The sequence below is a fragment of the Narcine bancroftii genome, chromosome 4 (assembly GCF_036971445.1).
Source record: "Narcine bancroftii isolate sNarBan1 chromosome 4, sNarBan1.hap1, whole genome shotgun sequence".
Taxonomy (NCBI): domain Eukaryota; kingdom Metazoa; phylum Chordata; class Chondrichthyes; order Torpediniformes; family Narcinidae; genus Narcine; species Narcine bancroftii.
Genome location: NC_091472.1, coordinates 172,262,444 through 172,281,743, shown reverse-complemented (window position 1 = coordinate 172,281,743; position 19,300 = coordinate 172,262,444). Strand labels below are relative to the sequence as shown.

The window sequence follows — 19,300 nt, the reverse complement described above, 5'->3', positions numbered from 1 at the left end:
TGACCTTACGGAAGAGGTGGTTGCAGCAGGGCTAATTTTGTCATTTAAGAGAAGGTTGGATGAATATATGAATGTGAGAGGATTGGAGGGTTATGGACAGGGAGCAGGTAGGTGGGACTAGAGGAGATCACTTAAATCAGTGCAGACTAGAGGGGCCGAGATGGCCTGTTTCCGTACTGTAATTGTTATATGGTTAATATGGCCTTCTCCAGCATACAAGTTTGGAGTGTGTTATATATGAATCTTTTGTTTGTCAAAGTCTGATATTCCTCTTCTGACCCTGAGTTTTGAAAATCTTTTCTAAGTCCACAATCTCCTGCTCCAATTCCTCTACCTCTATAAGATATTCCTTTTTAACTGTTTTTGTACAACCAATTATTTGACCTCTCAAGAATGTATTAAAAGTGTTCCAAAGAAGGAATTTGACCGCAGTCGAGTTTCAGTCGGCCTCGCAGAATGTGTCTATCTGTGTTCTAATAAAGCTACAAAACCCTGGCTTCTTGAACAGCAATGGGTTAAGGCACCATCTATACATCATCTCCTGTTTATCTGGCATTGCAATTAATGTCAAGGGGTAATGGTCTGACAAAGTCTTGCCATGTACTCTGTTTCCATGATCCCACCCTCTATTTGGGCTTATGCCAAAAATAAATCTATCCTGGTGTCGTGGTCATGCAGTCTTGAATAAAAAGAATAATCTCTTTTCCTTAGATGGTGCCACCTCCAGGCATCTATTAAGTTCAGCTCTTTCATAAAGGTCAGGGTAGTTTTAGCCACCCTGACCTTATTTACCCTTTTTGACAACTTATTCAGACAAAATTGAAATCCTCCTACCCCCAAAAAAACCAGATGTTTTCTCTTCCCTCTGTCAATGTCAAGAAAATAATGCATAAACTTTTCATCCTCCCAATTAGGGGCATATATTTTCAGTAGGGTCCAGAACTCTGAGTATATCTGACAGTGTACCATCACAAACCTACCTGCTATGTCCATGACCACATTCCTTACCCTCACTGGAACATTTTTCTCTATCAAAATTGCAACCCCCCCTTGCCTTAGAATTAAAGGAGAACACTAGTACCTGGCCCACCCATCCTCTCTTCAGGTTTTGGTGTTCACATTCCATTAAATATGTTCCTGAAGGAAAGCAATATCCACTCCCAATGCTCTTATGTGTGCCAAGGCTCTTTTCCTCTTCACCGTCCCATTTAATCCGTTCACATTAAAGCGAAGTATTTTACTTGGTCATTGCCCCAGTGATTCCTCCTGTGATTGTTCCGCCCCATGTACCCCCATCAACCCTAGTCCGATATCCATCCAATTCTTTATCCTTGACCATTCGGACCATCCCGCTGGTTCCATGACAAAACGCAAGAAAACAAGAGAGAGAAAAAGGACAAAGACACTACAGAGTACAACAACAAACCCCAAACCTTCCCCATATTCCCTTCTCCTACTCCCCCCCCCCCACAGCGATCACATCTCCCATGCCATCTCCATTTCCCTCTGTGTGTCTACACCTTTCCCTTTCCCCTTCACCCTCACCCCACAATCCTCCCAGATCCCTTCCCATTTCTCATTTCCAATGCATTCACATAAAACCAATATTTACATCAAAATACTTTCCATTATGCAATTTATTTTTACAGTAAAATACATTAGTCCCGGCTTTTGTTTTTATTTTTTTCCACCAAGTGCTGGCAGTTCCTTTACAAATTGCTGTGCCTTTTCAAGTTCCGCAAAGAACTTCCTTCCCCACCCCCTGGCAGCACCACTTACAGAGTAGCTGGGTCAAAGGACACCCCTTCTGTTTAATCAGTCTTTTAACTGGTACAAATTATTTTCTGTGCTTTAAAAGTGCTGCGCTATTATCAGGGTAGAAAAATACTTTATATCCCTCTAGTTCCATCGCCCCACCCCCCTCCTTCTTGCACTGGGCACCGCCACTCCCAAAGTTTTCCCTCTGTCCTGGTGACGCAACAGCTTCACTGGGGATGGAATGGGGTTTCTGCCCAGGGCCCAGTTTTTGACCAGTGTGCCCCTTCCACCTCTACCATCTCTCCTAATGTGTCTATGCCCAGCACTTCGGGGATCCATCTCTGGAAAAAGCCTCACAGGGTCCTTCCCTTCAATGCTCTCCACCAGCCCCACTATATTTCAACTGTAGTTTTCCAGGACATCCAACTTACCACAGTCACATTCCCCCTCCCTCACCAATGCATCCAATTCATTTCCCACTCTACTTATTCTATCCTCATTTGTGCCCATTCTGTCCTCTACCTCTGCCATTCTCCCTGTTAGGCTGAGAGGGCACTCTGCATCTTGTCCAGTTTTTTTTAGCCTTGTTCTCAGCTCTCTTCTCCTCTGCCTGGAACAGTCTCTCTTCCCGGAGTCCCATGGCCTCCAAAATATCACACAAGAAGCCCTCCTTCTCCCTTTGCCTTACCGTGGAGTCCTTCCCAGGCCTCGGGACAATCCTCCTGTCCTTCATTTTCACCACTGCCACCTCCATTGCTGTCACTGCCATCACCACACCCATCGGTACTGCTTGGCATGTCACCTGACCTGATGCTGGATCATCTTGAGCCTGCAATTTCCCCAATCGATGAGCTCCCCGCGCTTCCCAGCCACTCAATCCATCACTGCTCCCACCAGCCACGTCGCATTCGATGCGATAGCGCCTGTCCTTGTGCTCTCGCCATGGGACGGGGGCCCAAGCCCCCCTCCTCCCAAGCTCTGGACCACTCCACAAGGCTTTCATTGTCTGTTTGCTGGTCCAGGGTAGTATCACTTCCCCTTCCTGGATTGGCCTTACCTCAGCACTCCTGTGGGATGGGCTGCATCTCCATTCCCATGTCATCCTCTGCATTGAGCCTCAAGGAGGCACTACCATTTCCTTTGCCACAAGGCATTCAGGTCAAACCCTGGCATCGGAGCCAATTCTTTGATGTTTTTGCTGGTTGCTGATGCTTTCCAACACCACTGGTGAGTATTTTGATTATTATTTTAATATTTTTCTTGGTTTTTCTTCCCTATGGATCTGGAAGCTCTGGAGTTTCGTCTCCTCTCACTCTCCTCATGTCTTGTCAATTCGTTCCTTCCCTTCTTACTGCATACTTCTCTCTGACACGATCCCACTGCACACACCATCCTCAAGTTGATTTGATTATCCCACTTTCTGCCTCTTGTCTGTGTACATTACCCTGATTCCTCTTCCCTCTCTTTATTGATGCTCTCTATTGTAATCACCACTCTTCATTTCCATCTATTGTTCTCTTCTTCTGCCACACTCCCCTCACTCTATTGATCGCTTCTCCCACACCTGGTTGACACCACTTTCACCCCCTCCCCTCAAAACCCACCTTGACCTTCTTTAATTCATACCCCTTCTCTCCTACCCCTGGACCTCTGTCAAAAGAGCCTCCCAAAAAGGAATTCCTGTGAGCGTGAGCTGTTCACAATGTTTGGTGTACTCCACCCTCCCCATTCAGGAAAGGGGTGGGGGAGGTTCAATTATATGCTGCACCTTGTTTGTACAGCAGGTCAATCTCCAGCGGAATGTGTTAATTGGTGCCAAGCAGCAGTGTGAACAACACTGGAGGTTTGCATTGTGTGACATTAACTGCCTGGATTCTAATCAAATGCACTAACTATCCAATGATCAAGAATGGTTCATACAGGTGTCAGGATCTTATTTGTCCTCCCCTTATTTTTGTAAACATGTTTTTTTATCATAACTCGTGATAAATGTGGGTCACGCTTAAGTAAATAAGAGTTATTTATTGTTTCAGGTGAAGATAGTACAGTAATGATTTTAAACTGGCATTTAACCTGTAATGTTGAAGATGTCTCTTTTCCTGAGTTTAGCCACTGATAAGAAACAAGTTAAATCTGAGGATTAGTCAACATGGCAGCTGAATGTGGGACCACTGTAGAGCAGCCTTGGACTAACATTACTATATTTGGAAGCCGCCTCGCATTTGGTCACAGTCTTGTAGATAGAACCACTGCCTGGTCGGGGATACATCCCATGCAGAGAACAGGACATGTTCCACTTTTTGCCTCGCGTAGCTTTTTAAACTCCTCGTTGATTTGAAGAAGAGTTTTTCCTTTTGTTTCAGGGAGGACGTAAAACATGAAGATCGAGGCAAGCATGCAATTTCCAAAAAACAGGAAGAAGGAGAATGGACCCAATGCCTCCTGCAAGGTAAACAGTCTATCTGAGAGGAACTTGTACATAATTTAACAACCTTCCTGTGTGCTGAAGCATTAGAAGGTGATTAAAGAGAGACATGTGAAAAGGTTAAGCATGTGTTTAAGCAACAATGCATTAAGTGCTGGGAATGGAACTGCAGTCATTTTCAAGCTGGGCGAGATAGCATAACATTTATCATCAGGCTGGCACAGTTAGTGTAGTGGATGGCACAACGCTGTTAGAGCACCGGCGACCTGAGTTCAAATCTATATCACTGTCTATAAGGAGTTTTAACGTTCTCCCTGTCTCTACGTGGGTTTCCTCCGGGGCTCTGGCTTCCTCCCATCGTTCGAAACGCACCAGGAGTATAGGTCAATTGGGTGTAATTGGGCAGCACTGGATCAAGGGCCGAAAAGGCCTGTAACTGTGCCTAATGTCTAAATCTAAATGAAACATTAAATCTCTGCTGTTTTAAGACACAGAAACCATGGTCATTTTCTCACCATTGTGCCTGAGATGTTCCAGCATACAAGTGCATTAAATCCCCCATGTTCAGACCATGGGCTCCCAAATGCAATGCATCCTGCCCCATCCGTCTTCCTGTTCACCTCCATCACACTGAAATATCTCGCAAGTACTATGAAAGTACTATGTCTGCCTTCCTACTGTCCACTTTAGCTGATTTAAGAACTCATTACATGTAAATTCTGGAATTGATTCTGTAAAACACAGAAATGATGGAGGAACACAGCCGGTCTCGCAGCATCAAGGAGATAAAGATATATAGCCAACATTTTGGACCTGATACCTCTAGGAAGGTAATATAAGAACATAAGGAATAGGAGCAGGAGTAGGCCATCTAACTGAACCTTAAATAAATTTAATGAAGTAGCCTCAACTGTTCCCTGGGCAGAGAATTCCATAGGTTCTCTACTCTCTAGGAAAAACAGTTTTTCCTCATCTCTGTCTTAAATCTACTCCCCTGAATCTTGAGGCCGTGTTCCTTAGTTGCGGTCTCACCTACCAGTGAAAACAAATTTTCTGCTTCTATCCCTTTCATAATTTTATGTTTCTATAAGATGTCCTCTCATTCTTGTGAATTTGAGTGAGTAAAATCCCAGACGATTTAGTCCCTCCTCAACCCCCTCATCAACCTGGTGAACCCCCTCTGGACTGCTTCCAAGGCCAGTGTATCCTTCCTCAAGTATGGAGACCAGAACTGTACACAGTACTCCAGGTGCAGCTTCACCAGTACCATGTACAGTTGCAGCATGACCTCCCTGCTCTTGAATTCAATTCCTATAGCGATGAAGGCCCTCATCCCATTTGCCTTCTTAATAATCTGTTGTACCTGCATCCCAACTTTTTGCGATTCATGCACAAGCCCTCCCAAGTCCATCTGCATGACAGCATGCTGCAGTCTTTCACCATTTAAATAAGAATCTTCTCTTCTATTTTTCCTACCAAAGTGGATGACCTTGCATTTACTAATGTTGTACTCCATCTGTCAGATCTTTGCCCACTCACCTAACTTATCTATATCCTTCTGCAGCCTCTCCACATTCTCTGTACAATTGACTTTTCCACTCAATTTAGTATCATCTGCAAACTTGGCCACACTACACTCTGTCCCCTCTTCGAGATCATCATTGTAAATAGTGAACAGCTGCGGGCCCAGCACCGACCCCTGCAGCAGCCCACTTACCACTGTCTGCCAATCAGAATAACACCCACTTATCCTGACTCTCTGCCCTTCCGTCAGTTAACCAATCCTCAATCCATGCCAATATACATCCCCTGACTCCATTCATCTGTATCTTATTGATAAATCTCTGTGCAGCACCTTATCAAATGCCTTCTGGAAAACCAAATATACAACATCAACCTGTTCCCCTCTATGTACTGGACCCATTATATCCTCAAACAACTCCAGCAAGTTTGTCAATCAAGACCTTCCCTTTCTGAATCCATGCTGCATCTCCCTGATGGCACCCCTTCATTTTAAATATCTCACTATTTCATCCTTAATGACATCTTCAAGCATTTTCCTGACTACAAACGTTAAGCTAACTGGCCAATAGTTACCCACCTTCTGCCTACATCCCTTTCTAAGAAGTGGTATGACATTTGCTGTTTTCCAATCCGCCAGGTCCTGCCCAGAATCCAGAGAATTTTGGTAAATGACTACCAATGTCTACTATAACTCCCGCCATTTCCTTCAGTATCCTGGGATGGATCCCATCAGGACCAGGGGATTTGTCTGCTTTCAGTCCCATTAGTTTGCTCATCACTATCTCTTTTGTAACAATTATTTTATCGAGGCCCTCACTTCCCTTCGCATCTCTAACACCACTCTTTGGCATGCTGGATGTGTCTTCCACCATGAAGACTGACACCAAATATCTGTTCACTGCCTCAGCCATTTCCTCATGACTCAATATCAATCTCCCTTTTTTCTTCTTCCAAGGGTCCTATGGTGACTCTAGTCACCGTCTTCTGATTTATATATTTATAATTTTTTTAAAATCTGTTTTTATACTTTGTGCTAATTTACCTTCATAATCCTCTCCCCTTTCCTTATTTCTCGTTTAATTGTCCCTTGTTGCCTTTTAAAGTTTTTCCAATCCTTCAGTTTCCCACTACTCTTGGATACTTTGAACACATGAGCTTTTAATTTTTTACTTTCCTTTATTTCCTTAGCTAACCAAGGCTGGCTTTTCCCTCTCTTAGTGCCCTTGTTTTTAATGGAAATATATTTTTGTGGAGCACTGTGAAAAATCTCTGCTCCCAGTCCATATAACCATAACCATATAACCATTTACGGAGCGGAAACAGGCCATGTTGGCCTTTCGAGTCCACACCGGTTCATTGATTTTGTGCGCCCTCTTCAGGCATTCAATAACGATGGGCGAATTCAATGCAGGTGGAATCAGATAATAGTAAAACTATGAGCAAACAGATTGGCTGTGTGTGTACCAAAAATAGTAAAACGACGAAACTGGATTTATTAATGCTGACCAATTTCTCCCTCATCCTGTTGTAGTCTCCCCTGTTCAAGCATAGTACGCTAGTTTTAGATCTACCTATTGCACCCTCCATCTGTATGAGAAATTCAATTATATTATGATTGTTTTTTCCCAAGAGGGTCCTTAACTATTAGATCATTAATTTTACCTTTCTCATTGCACAATACTAGATCTAAAATAGCATTCTCCCTTGTTGATTCCTTAACATGCTACTCAAGAAAGCTATCACGGATGCATTCTATGAAGTTATCCTCCAGATTACCTTGACCAACTTGATTTTCCCAATCTACGTGGAAATTAAGGTCCCCCACGACAACTGCCATTCTGTTCTACATGCCTCAGCTATCTCTCGGTTAATTGCCTCTGCCACTGTGCTATTGTTATTTGGTGGGCGATCGACAACTCCCATCAGTGATTTTTTTTCCCCCTTTACTATTCTTAATCTCTATCCAGATGGACTCAACATTCTGCTCCTTAGATCTTACATCATCTCTCATTATTGCCCTGAGCTCATCCTTTTTTTTTCTTTTCTTTTTTTTTTAAATTTTTTTATTTTTCACACCATAAATCACATTAGCCATGATATACACTATTTCTTTTTCATACATATACAGTGACTTTTTCTCCCCCCCCCCTTTCCTGAGCTCATCCTTGATTAAGAGTGCCAACCCATTTCCTTTACCTTCCTGTCTATCTTTTTGTATTACCTGATACCCTTGAATATTTAATTCCCAATCATGCCCACCCTGCAACCATGTTTTTGTGTTGGCCACTAAATCATATGCCTGGGGACTGATTTGTATCTCAAGTTCACAAACCTTATTTCTAACACTACAGGCATTTAGATGAAGTGCCTTTATACTCATTGTCCTTTTAGTATCTAGTGAACTCTGCAGCCTTTTCTGCCCTCTATTTTTCTTTTCTCTTTTCTAACTCTAGCTTTGGTCTCTGTACCACCTTCCTCATTCTTTCTTTGTAGGTTCCCATTCCCCTTGCCCCATTAGTTTAAACCTTCCACACACCACTAGCAAACAACCTCCCTTGAACATTGATCCTGGCCCTGGCCAGATGTAGACTATCCGGTTTGTACTGGTCCCATCTGCCCCAGAACCGATCCCAATGCCCCAAGAAACTGAAACCCTCCCTCCTGCACCACTGTTCAAACCACATATTCATTCTAACTCTCCTGCTATTTCTACTCTGACTAGCTCATGGCAGCAGTAATAATCCTGAGATTATTACTTTTGAGGTCCTACTCCTTAACTTAGCTCTCAGCTCCATAAATTCAGCTTGTAGGATCTCGTCCCATATCATTGGTACCAATATAGATCATGCCAGCTGGCTGTTCACCGTCCCCTTTCAGAATGTCCTGCAGCTGCTCCAAGATCCTTACACCCAGGAAACTACACACCATCCAGGAGTCCCTTTTGCAGTCATAGAAGCTCCTGTCTATTCCCCTTACTATAGAACGCCCTATAATTATTGCTCTACCTCTTGCTCAGCAGAGTCACTCATGGTGCCATGATCCTGGCTACTGCTGCCTTCTCCTGATGGGCCATCTCCCCCCAACAATATTCAAAGCGGTATAGCTGTTTTGGAGGGAGATGACCGCAGGAGACTCCTGCATGACCTTCCTAATACTGCTCACTGTTGATCATCCAGTCCCTACCTTTCTCTACTCTCTTAAGCTGCAGCATGACCAACTCACTAAATGTGCTATCCACTGCATTCTACAGATCCCGGCTGCTCCAAAGGGAGTCCTCGCGCAGCTCCAGTGCCATCATGTGGTCTACCAGGAGCTGCAGCTGGACACACTTCCTGCACTTGTAGTCCTCAGGGACACTGTCAATCTCCCTAAGTTCCCACATGCCACAGGAGGAGCATGACACGGGTTGGAGCCATGCCTGAAACGAACACAGTGATTATATTAAAAGAGAAAAAATAAATAAAGAACTTACCCTTTTTACCTGTGCCTCATCCTCTCCACGCCGAAGCTTCTCAAGCCAAAACCTCAGTGCTCCACTCCTTCTCTGTGCCACTCACTCGCTGGGCCACTCCTTGATGGCCACTCCTTGTCCTTCCCCTCCTTTTATTGGCCCCTACAAATTAATCCTACTGCCCTGTCACTTGCTCGTCGCTGGTCCTTCGCCTGTCACCAAAATAGGCCTGAGATTGGAAAACGCGCCTTTTAACTCGCTGTTGCTCACTTCTTGCTCCTCCTCCTCGCTGGTCCTTCACCTCTCACCTAAACTAGGCCTGAGATCGGTAAACACGCCTCTTTACTCACTAAGTCTCGTTACTCGCTCCTCACTTTACCTCCTATGGATACTGGGAGACCAGATGAATTCTTCCAGCATTTCTGTGTTTAATGCAATCACAGCAACTGCAGACTTAAACTGAATATTGGTATATCAGGAACAATATATCAGCACATTACCTTCCCATTGAAAAGATGTTTCCCTGATCAAGATTGGCCAATAATTCAGCAATTTAAAGCAACCAATACTTTGAGATTTCTCCTTCAGGTGTCACTCTGTTGGGAATCATTTAAGTGCAGAAGGACACAGAAAACTGAGACAATCTAATTGCTTGAGCCACAAAGCTTCTTCAGTAAAATTGGAAAACAGTGCCATTACAAACAGATGAACTGTATGCATAGTGCAATGCCATGCATCAAACTCTAATTCACTGTTACTGTGATAGATAAAGTGAGAACAGTTTCAGAAAAAAAATCCATCGCTCTTGCCAGGTTCCTTTTATGTGATTAATATCATAGGACAGTGTCAAATGGTCAAAATTAATCTGAACACACTCTGCTGGATGAACTCAGCAGATCAAGCAGCAAAAGAATGGTCAATGTTTCAGGCCAAACCCTTGGTTGAGACACATCTCCCTTAATCCCAATATATTGACCATGGTTTTTAGCAGAGTGACACTTGAAGGGGAAATCTCTAAGTATTGGTTGCTTATAAACTGTGGAATATCTTGATAAAGGGTTCCGGCCATTTTTTCTCCCACTGATGCCATGCGACCGGGTGAGTTCCTCTAACACATTGTGCTTGCCTTCAGATTCCAGCAACTGCAGTCTCCTGTGTGTGTCAGGTCAAGATGAAATTTTTGAGTGTGTTAGATCTCAGTTAACACAGCAGTAAAAGTGAAGAAGTTGACCAGATGAAGTCTCCCCCCACCCCCCAGCCCCTCCCATCCCCCGCCCCTCCTCACTGCGCGCGCAGATTGGCCTGCTCACTATTGAGATTCAAACTCTACTTACAATAATAAAAGGGAACAGCAGACCAAGGATGAAGAGAGACAGCCACTGCAGGCTGTTTGCTGCTACCAAAGCAATACACCGATTAGACTGAGTGTATATTTCCAAAGGTAAAACTCCACTGACACTACCTGGGGAAAGAGCAAAGAATCATTCATTGTCTTAATGATAGAGGTCAGGAGACTTGAACAACCTTTTAACAGCACCATGTTGGCCTGCGATGTTAACTGTGTGTTCCTCAGGGCCAATCTGCTGAGGATTTCCCTCATGCCCTGCTTTTTCACAGAATCTGCACTCATTTTCTTCCCTGGAGAACTGCTGGACTTTGTGAAGCAGTGGCAAAGGTATAGGGTGAATTGGCTGCGTAAGAAATTTTACCTCTTGAATAATGACTACAGTAAAACTCTTGGTATCTGGAATTCAAGCAAGTGGCAGCCTCAAGCAACCGACAAAAAAAATTGAGGAAAATAAATGTTCAGGTATTTAAATAAATAAGAATAAAATAATAGGTAAAAATAGATAAGTTTAAAACTGTAAAAGTAAATGTTCTCTGAAGTTACACATAAACCTTTGGTGAAGATGGGAGCGGAGGGCCTTGGTCGTGCTTTGCCAGTAGCAGCTGTTTGAATAAAGTTATGTGACTCACCAATGGTGTCACCCAGGATGAGGAGCTGGTGGATGCCGCTCGCCATTGGGGGACTTTCTTAAAGTGTCTCCTTATCCCTGCTTAGTAAGAGTCACCCCAGTCAGAGGCTTTATCTATAAGCTTGTGGGATGGCGGAGGGAGGTTAATCATTGCTAGTCTTTCAGGAGGATCTGTGGAGGGGGAGGAACCTGCAGATGCAGCCACAGTTGAATGTTTTTAAAGAATGTGACTGAAAATAAAGTAAAATGCTTTAAGGTTTATATAATTCATGCGTGAAGTTTGTCCAGTGTAAGTACAGAATACAAAAAAAATCTGAAAATCTGGACATCAGAAATCCAGACCAATCAAGAACCTAGACCTTTACTCTCAGCTTTCGCAGATACACAGCGGCAAAAAGCAACCACGTGGAAATGTGAGGGAAAAAAATTGTGTTTTTGTACTTGGTATTTTATATGAAAAAATACTTTTGTTTATTCTCCTTAAATTTGAATTTTAAAAGTACTGATCAAAATCTGGAAAATCCAAAAATTGGGACTGACCCAATCCCTGAGCAATCTGGATTTTGAGACTTTTACTGTTGTATTTTTATTCTTAATGCAGGGGTATTAGTTGGGCTTTGTAGGAGTAGGTCTCAAGCAACCAGAAAGTACATTTATCCACATCTATCAATCCCCATGGGTGCCGGATACCAGTGGACTTACTGTATTCAGAGGTAAACTCCAATCAGTTTATGGGGAGGTTAAAAAAACTCAGTCATTCAAGAGAGGTGAGATCTTCCCCACACCAAGGCACGCTAACTCCCCCTGATTGTCCCTTCCTTTCCAAACATATGTACAACCTTTCCTTTAGGATTTTCTCCAGAATACTGACGCTCACCAGAATACAGATGCTCATGGAGCTCAGCAATTGATATTGAAGAGGGTGTCTTATTTTTGTCCAGCCGAGTGAAATTGAAACAAACCGTCTACCCTTTGGAACTGCATAAAAATGTCTCCAACTTTGGGAGAGATGACATGCAATGCCTATGTATGATTGCTCCTTTTAGATACAGTGCATAAACAGGCCCTTTGGCCCAACTTCCCCATGCCGACAAAATGTCTCACCCACACCTGCCTGCATTTGACCCATATTACTCTAAACCCATCATATATCTGTCCAATATTTTCTTAAATGTTTCAATAGTACCTGCCTCAGCCACCTCCTAGAAAACCTAAAGCATGTCTAAGGGTTTAAAGAGAATCAGTAGAGCTTGTACCCACCTGGACCTATCCCAAAAGTGAAGATGTAAGCAAAGATGAAGACCAGGCTGCAATATGGAATCCAGGAGAAATATTCCTGAAAGAGACCCATTCAATGAGTGAGCAAAGGGGAAATGTTAGAGAAGTTACACACATTTGAATCATTAGCTGAACAGAACCAATAGTTCCTAGCACCTGAGGGCAGCCTGCACATGTTTCAGTGTGGGCTGGTTTTCTATCCTTTGAGATTGAAGCTCTCATGGTTTGGAGGTGCCAATGTACAGGACAGGAAATAAACCCCAGAGAGTTGTTAACTTGACCAGCAATGTCACAGGCACCAGTCTCCCCTCCTTCAAGGAGATCTACAAGAGGCAATGTCTTAAGAAAGCAGCCTCTATCCTCAAGGACCCCCATGACCCATTTCACTCTGCTATCATCAGGAAGTAGGTACAGAAGTCCAAGGATGAGTACCCAGCAGCACAAGGACAGCGTCTTCCCCCTCTGCCATCAGATTTCTGAATGGACAATGAACCACAGACCCCACCTCACTTTCTCCTATTTTCTTGCACTATTTATTTATTTGTTTTAAAATGTAATTTATAGCAACATTTGGACTGTTAAGCTGCAGCAAAACAATGAATTTCGTGACAAATTCATGACAATAGATTCTGAATTCATAGCCATTGGTTTACCCCATTTACCATCAAAGTGACCACATCTCACTTTCAACCAATCATGCATTTGAAGCTTAAGTCTCTGGATTTTATAAGGTGAAGCATGTGAGTGACACAGGAGTGGATTCTTTCAAAGCAATGGCACAGCACAGTGGACAGAGTGCTCTGTGTCTCTGAGAAAAAGCAGGAAGGATAAATGTCCCAGGCATAGTTTAAGGGGAAATCCCAGGAAAATATCCATTCAGGTCTATGTTACTTCGATCTCTTTCACAGGGTTTCAATTCCTTACTTTTCACTGTTCTAGATTGCTAACAGTTATTCCTGGATTTTCAACTCCATGTTCGAGACCTACTGACGGCAGGAATGGATCTTCTGCTTATGCTTTTAAAAGTCCCCATGGTATCAAAATGAGCAATTCCAATGAAGGAACGTCTGATTATCCAACACTCTCTCTTCTGCATTTCAATGCCCTGCTGAGTTGATGTGTAATTCTCCATCCTATAGTGTGGAGCCCACATGATAAGGCATCTTTACACAGAAACAGCTGAATTATTCTGAAAAAAGATTAGCATACTTCCCTCCGGTGTGTTCTGATGTGCTCGTTTACACAGGGGCACTTTTACACAGCCTTCCTGTGTTGAGGAGTTTGTTGGAGGGTGAACGTGGGTGGACCCTCCGACAAACGTGGGTGGACGTGGACATGCAACAGTTTTCTCATTTCCCCACACAGGCATGCACATCCACCAGAGAGAGAGAGAGAGAAAGAGAGAGAGAGAGAAAGAACCCATGAATCTTTACCTTCATGTCATCATTCTAACAAATGTTGGACAGGCCTTCTATGAAGCTCACCTTCAGAGAGAGTGTAATAATCAGTAGGAGTATCCACAATGCCATGAAGGAGTACCCTTTCCACAGCAGGATCTTCCTTCCAACTCGCTCAATGACGAATCCCTGTGCAATAGGATTTTTAAAAAGAGTGAGATTTTTAAAAAGAGTGAGACTTTCTTGGGACATTCTATGCTGCCAATTTTTACTTCAGTTGCAAACTTTAAAACTCTATTTCCTCTACCCAAGTTCAGACCATTCAACTGTAGCAAGAAACGAGTCCTCATACAGATCGCAATATCTATTTCAAGAACATTAGACATTAACGCAGGAGTACGCGACTTTGAAGATTTCATAGACGAGCTATGCACACTTCACATTTAATAGATTTATGGCTGATCTGATATAGGTATGGACGTCTGAGTTCAATTGAAGCTTCATACTCAGTAGTTCAGTAACCACCTCTTGCTTCTCTCGGGGAGATTGGCTTTATTTGCCACATGGTCCAGCCAGGGGATTTACTGACCTTTGTTATGCCTAATCACACTCTCCCCTCCCCTGTTGAGAAGGAGAAGATTAGGAGATGACCCTACATGAACATATCCACAGCAGTGGACCAATGGCTGAAGGACCCACACAGGCTGTGGACTGCTGGAGACTGGCTCATGGCAACCAGATATCGTAACCAGGATTTGAGAGGGTGCTGAGAGCAAGAAAGGATTCCCGAAGTTCCTTGGGGGTTGAAGGCTTCCCGATCGTATTGGATCTGCCAACGGTTTGAACAGGAGTCTGTGAGACTGCAGAGGCTACGGGAGCACTGTACGCAAACTCCCAGACTCTCAGTGTCTCTGAAGGGACTCTTTTTTGCTTCCCTTTCTCCTATTGTTAGGGTGCCAGGGAATGCTCATGATGACTCTTCATTTGCCTGACGGCAGACAGAGTTGAAGTATATCCAGAATATTTCACAAAGTCTACAAACATTGTGGATGAAATAAAGACACAATGCTGGAGAAACTCAGTAGGACTAACAGCAAAGATAGTTACATAACCACCATTTCGGGTTTGAGCCCTTCATCAAGGTATGAACAAATGTTGGCAGGTGCCCAAACAAAATAGTGGGGTGAAGGGGCAGGAGCACAGTCCCAAAGGCAGGAGGTAATAGGTGAATAAGGGAGGGAGGGCACTCCAGCAAACAGGGAGAAGGGGGAATAGTTCTGTGAATGGAGGGAAGGGAGTGGAGAGCTGGAGGAAAGAAGACAGAGGGAAGGGAAAGGGAGGGAAAACAGAGAGTAGGTGAGCAGAAACCGGAGAAGATGATATTAATGTCATCCAGTTGGAGAGTGCCCAGATGGAAAATCAAGTGGTGTTCCTCCATTTTATGGGTGGTTTTGGTGGGATAGTGCTTGAGGCCATGGATAGACATGGGAGCGGGGTGCGGAATTGAAGTGGTTGGCCACTGGGAGAACCCTGCCACTGATGCAGACATTTTTATGTATTACTACGTGACAATAAAAAGGAATATTGAACTTTGAACCTTGAACCAAAGCCATGACCCTGAATGCAGTCCTGGCCTCCTCCCCTTCTTGTTCCTGGGCACATGCCCTTTCCTAAGGTGATTTCTGATTCCCCTTTGGAGAAGGCAGAAGATATTTCCACTCGCAGGGAATTAGGAACAAGGGGATGTAAAATGTGCTGGATAAACCCAGCAGGTCATGCAGCATCCATAGGAAGGAAAGGGGAACTGATGTATCAGGCCTGAGCTCTTCATTGGGATCCTGAATGCTGCATGTTTGTGTATAACAAAATAAGGAATAAAGCATCTAAAGCTGAGAGACAAAGAAAATTTTCTCAGGGGTAGCGAATCTCTGAAATTCTATTGTCGTGAAGGAGGCAGAGGTCAGATCGTTTGATACAAGATGGAGATAGATAAATGTTTGAGAGACTGAGGAATGAAGGGGCGCAGAAGTGGAGCTGAGGCCAAATAGAGCAGTCATGTTGGATGGTGGGGCAGACTGAGTGCTCTGGTTTCTTGTGTTGCTATGAATCAATGGATGGAGAGGTAGGGATCACAACCAGCACGTGTGAGAGGGAGATGAAACCCCTTTTGGTGGGGGGAGTGGCATTGACTCAGGTTGGGGAGACAGAGGACAATCTCTCTACTCAGAGACTCCGCTATTTGGAGTTTCTTCTTAGGGGGAATATTATAAACAAAATGATAGTTACTCTTCAATAATTGATAATTGATTGGAGACTGAACTTACGCATATCACTGAAGTCAATATTTCAATTCCACTTGCACCAATCCCCACGTACACAATCTTGTCCTTTGTAATTCCCAATTGCTGATAAACATCATTTGCATAAAAATAGATCTGGAAAACAATATCAATTGTCAGATTTTGTTCAGAAATGATCTACTTAAGAAAAGTTAGCTTTGGCCCATTCATTAAAATAAAAACATATCAGACCAATGAATAAAACAGCCAAGGGATATCTACCAAATTCAAGCTGCAGAGAATTAGTTTAGTTGGGTAAGATGTTCAGCACAGACATGTGGATTGAAGGGCCTGTAACCATATTCTGTATATATTGGTTACATTTTTAATTTGGTAGTAGGCTGAGGATTCAGATCGACCATCACTTTTGCAAGCTGTTTAAGTTTTTGATCTAGTGATACCTGCTTCACCAAGTTTGTGTCCAGGGCAGCTAGTTGAAAATGGATCTCATTATCCCCATGTAACCTTTGGGTTTTCCTGGGGATCAAAGGTGGCCATTTTAGGACTCTGTTCTCCATGGGGTTGTGGCATCAGTATCCTGGAGTTGCTTTTACCTAGTGTCATTGGGCTAGATCAGGCATTCTAAATTGGCCGGGGATGGGGGGAGCGCTCACAGCACAAAAATATTTTTGTTTTTTATGTAGTGGAGAAGTACGGAAGAAACCAACTAAACGATTGCTTCACGGACAAGTAGAGTTCTAAGGAGGCCACAGAGTTGAGAATGACTGGGCAAGATGGCCCAGGATTATACCTGATCCCTGATGGTGATTTATATTTACATCCAATGTTTTCTTCCTGCGACCACACTTTTCCACACTTCCCGGCAATTAGATATATCCACCTTTCTTGACAACATTTACAGCTCTAAAGCAGGGTTGCCGAAATTAAAGAAAAATTAAAGTTGTAAAAAGCACCAACAGAACTAAAAAGAGCCTAAAAATCTTCCAAAACTGCAAAAAGCCTGCCATTCGGCACTTCCTGCCACCAACGAATTCAACAAAATGCCAAATTTCTGCTGTTTGGGGCCAAAGGTGCCAAATCTGGCAACCCTCCTGTAAAGGGTTTAAAATAAATGAAAAGAAGTACTCTCTGTTTCCTTAAACAGTTTTAGAGTTTCTTTAGAATTATTGTTTCAGTCACAAGGAAAAGGAATTTCTTTAATAGTTGATGTGGCAAACAATAATATTGAAGGAATAAGGGAACCCCCAGTTGTTATGTCATTACACATGAACATAGAATATTGAACAGTACAGCACAAGAAGAGGCCCTTCAGCCCACATGTCTGTGCTGAATATGATGTCTAAACCAAACTAAAATTCTACTGCTTGCATGTGATAAATATTCCCTCCATTTCCATATTCTTGTGCCTATCTAGAAGCCTCTTAAAAGCTACTATTGTATCTGGTACCACCACTACTCCTGGCAGCCTGTTCCAGGCACCTACCACTCAGTGTCAAAAAAAATTCTCCCTTAAACTTCTGAAAAAAAATCCTCCACACATTTGGTTAAACTTCTGCCTCCTTATCCTAAACGCATGTCCTCTAACATTTTACCCGGTAAAAGATTCTGACAGTCCACTCTATCTCTGCTTCTCCTGATTGTATGAACCTCTGTCAGGTCACTCCTCAGTCTCCAAAAGTCCAGAGAAAATGACCCAAGTTTGTCCAACCTGCTCCCATAACTCATACCTTCTAAACCAGGCAACATCCTGGTAAATCTCTTCTTTCCTTCCCAAAGCCTCCACATCCTTTCTGTGATGTGGGACACAGAATTGCAAGTGCGGCCTACCCAAAGTTTAATAACAACTGCAAAATAACTTATTGACTTTGTTCTCACTGCCACTCCCAACGAAGTCAAGCATACCATAAGCCTTCTTTACCACCCTATCTTCTTGTGGGGTCACTTTCAAGGACCTCAACCCCTAGATGCTTTTAAGGGCTGTGTCATTAACTGTATTCTTTCCCTTTACATTTGACTTCCCAAAATGCTTCACACTTGTCCAGATTAAACTACCCATGTCTGCAACTGATATACAGGTATGTCCTATTATGTTTTTTTTTGACAACCCTCTACACTGTCTGCAGTTCTGGGTAACCTAGACTTTTACAACCCACCCACCTACTTTCTCACCCAAGTCATTTGTATTCACAAACAATAAGGGTCCCAACACCGATCTTTGTGGAAAAACACTGAATAACACCCTTTACCATACCCTCTGTCTTTTGTGGGCTAGCCAACTCTGTATCCATTTTTTGCCATGATTTAAAATCATGATAAATGCCAATTCCTTTGATGTCTAATGAAATTAAACCTCGTGAGTAGCATCTCTTCAAGGGATAATCTTAAACATTTAAGCAAAGGTCATTAAGCTCCAAATATCTTTCTCTGGTCTGACCATTTCCACTTTCCATGCAGAAATTGCCTATCGTGTCTTTCAAGCACTGGACACTGCATGAGGTACAATGGCTTGATGACCCATTGGGGCAGCTTGATGACCCATTGGGGCAGCTTCATCACTGGGTGGGGAGGATGGATTGAGGGGGGACTTCTATCTGCGGCCCTATTGTAGGTCTACCTGTTTTCTTGGGTTAGCGGGTTGACCAATGGCTTTAGCCTGCACACAGATGGCAAAGAACACGGCGTATTCTTTAGTGAACGATTTGGCAGATTTTGGGTTTAGTTGTCAGGCAGTATAAGTGCCGCACAGATGAAAGTCTCATCCTCAGTTTCTGTTTTGTTTCAGCGGTCCAGTGAAAGCACCAGTGGAAAGCAAGCTCGTTCCCGAATCTCTGTCACTCCAAAAACCAGCCATACAGCAGTCAATGAGGCGAACACTCGTCCCCCAGTTTTGTTCTTCCGAAAGTGAATCCATTTCAATGGTACAATCACAAAGCCCCTCACTGGGAAATCACAGACACAGGCTCAGATTGTACCCCACCCAAGCATAGCATAGAGGGGTGCTGTGGTCTGTTCAACAGTGTTGGCACTTTGGGTTCCTCGTGACTTTGTTTCAGATTGATGAACAGTAAAATCCCCGTTATCTGAATTCAAGCATACGGCAAAAAAATTACACAAAATAAATAGGTAAAAAACAAAAGTTTAAAATTGGTGTCCCCTTGTAGTTAGGTCGCCAATCACACAACACACAATCT

General features: G+C 43.3%; 1 protein-coding gene and 1 long non-coding RNA gene across 3 annotated transcripts in view; one reads left to right on the top strand and one right to left on the bottom strand.

Moving 5' to 3' along the window:
* The first annotated feature begins 2,842 nt into the window (after window positions 1-2,842).
* On the top strand, window positions 2,843-19,245 carry LOC138761228 (uncharacterized). 2 transcript variants are annotated; one of them, XR_011356199.1, is made up of 3 exons: window positions 2,843-2,985; window positions 4,122-4,207; window positions 18,892-19,245. It is a non-coding gene; the product is annotated as an uncharacterized lncRNA (long non-coding RNA). The 2 variants fall into 2 exon arrangements; XR_011356200.1 differs by lacking the exon at window positions 2,843-2,985 and adding an exon at window positions 3,656-3,680.
* LOC138761226 (solute carrier family 2, facilitated glucose transporter member 11-like) overlaps window positions 3,761-19,300 on the bottom strand; it is a 47,438-nt gene continuing 31,898 nt past the window's right edge. The window contains exons 8-12 of the mRNA XM_069933012.1: window positions 16,134-16,244; window positions 13,897-13,998; window positions 12,395-12,470; window positions 10,493-10,620; window positions 3,761-4,200 (exon numbers count right to left, since the gene is read on the bottom strand). Coding sequence (XP_069789113.1) covers window positions 3,985-4,200; window positions 10,493-10,620; window positions 12,395-12,470; window positions 13,897-13,998; window positions 16,134-16,244 — 633 coding nt within the window. The 3' untranslated portion in view covers window positions 3,761-3,984. The remainder of the gene's footprint in view (window positions 4,201-10,492; window positions 10,621-12,394; window positions 12,471-13,896; window positions 13,999-16,133; window positions 16,245-19,300) is intronic.